Source organism: Mandrillus leucophaeus, unplaced genomic scaffold, assembly GCF_000951045.1.
Source record: "Mandrillus leucophaeus isolate KB7577 unplaced genomic scaffold, Mleu.le_1.0 Scaffold3179, whole genome shotgun sequence".
In the NCBI taxonomy this organism is placed as follows: domain Eukaryota; kingdom Metazoa; phylum Chordata; class Mammalia; order Primates; family Cercopithecidae; genus Mandrillus; species Mandrillus leucophaeus.
In genome coordinates, this window is record NW_012103342.1 from 1607 (window position 1) to 3180 (window position 1574).

At 46.8% G+C, this 1574-nt stretch overlaps 1 protein-coding gene across 1 annotated transcript; it reads left to right on the plus strand.

Moving 5' to 3' along the window:
• Window positions 1–430: 430 nt before the first annotated feature.
• On the plus strand, window positions 431–1008 carry LOC105545073 (peroxisome proliferator-activated receptor alpha; the record flags this gene model as incomplete). The annotated part of the gene is made up of 1 exon (XM_011987832.1): window positions 431–1008. A coding segment is annotated over exon 1 (430 nt), but the record flags the coding sequence as incomplete, so codon positions are not given.
• Between the last annotated feature and the right edge of the window lie 566 nt (window positions 1009–1574).

Here is a 1574-nt window from a genome sequence, read left to right on the forward strand (position 1 = left end):
GCTAATTTTTTGTATTTTTAGTAGAGACGGGGTTTCATCATGTTAGGCAGGATGGTCTCCATCTCCTGACCTCGTGATCCGCCCGCCTTGGCCTCCCAAAGTGCTGGGATTATAGGCGTGAGCCACCGCGCCCGGCCACATTTTTCTGTATTTTTAGTAGAGACGGGGTTTCACCATGTTGGCCAGGCTGGTCTCAAACTCTTGACCTCAGGTAATCCACCCACCTCAGCCTCCCAAAGTGCTGGAATTACAGGCGTGAGCCACCATGCCCAGCCCAGTACTTCAGTTTCTTAGCAATGAAATCAACCCAATGTCAGGCGATGATGATTATTATTTTACTGATTTATACTGTTCGTTCTCTATTAATGTCTTATTTTCCCCAGCCGATTTTGAAGTTGAGTGAGGACTGTGTTCTGCGGGTGTCTTGAGTCCTCTGAGGCACCGAGCTTGGTGATGTGGACGCAGGAGCTGCTCGTTAGGAGCTGCTCGTTAGTGAACTGATGGCTGGGAGCGTGGCGCATCCCACATCACCTGACTTACCTTGGTGTCCTCCTTTGTAGCCTTTTGTCATACACGATATGGAGACACTGTGTATGGCTGAGAAGACACTGGTGGCCAAGCTGGTGGCCAATGGCATCCAGAACAAGGAGGCGGAGGTCCGCATCTTTCACTGCTGCCAGTGCACATCGGTGGAGACCGTCACGGAGCTCACAGAATTCGCCAAGGCCATCCCAGGCTTCGCAAACTTGGACCTGAACGATCAAGTGACACTGCTAAAATACGGAGTTTACGAGGCCATATTTGCCATGCTGTCTTCGGTGATGAACAAAGACGGGATGCTGGTAGCATATGGAAATGGGTTTATAACTCGTGAATTCCTAAAAAGCCTAAGGAAACCGTTTTGTGATATCATGGAACCCAAGTTTGATTTTGCCATGAAGTTCAATGCACTGGAACTGGATGACAGCGATATCTCCCTTTTCGTGGCTGCTATCATTTGCTGTGGAGGTGAGTGGTTGATTTAATCTGCTGGTGTCATGTCCCTGACAGGCTCCTGTCTTGACAATTTTGACAATGGGAAATGCAGTACCAGCTTGAGCTGTCCCAGTGGAGGGGACACTCCCAGGGTGGGAAGATGTCTGACCTCCAGTCACTGCTGAGTAGAATTCAGTGGGAATTATATCAGTATTGTATCATATTATAGCATATATTGTTATTATCTATAAAGACATATTTAATATTATGTAAATGTATGACACTTTAATTATAATATTAGCCAAGTGTGGTGGTGCACACCTTTAGTCCCAGCTACTCAATAGACTGAGGCCAAAAGATCCCTTGCGTCCAGGAGTTCAAGGTTGCAATGAGTTATGAATGCATCACTGCACTCTAGCCTGGGCAACAGAACAAGACCCTATGTCTTTAAAAAAAAAATTATATATTTTGCACAAATATATATATAGAGAAAAAGAGGTCGGACATGGGCCTGTAATCTCAGCACTTTGGGAGGCCAAGGTGGGTGGATCACTTGAGCTCAGGAGTTTGAGACCAGCCTGGGCAACATGGCAAGACCC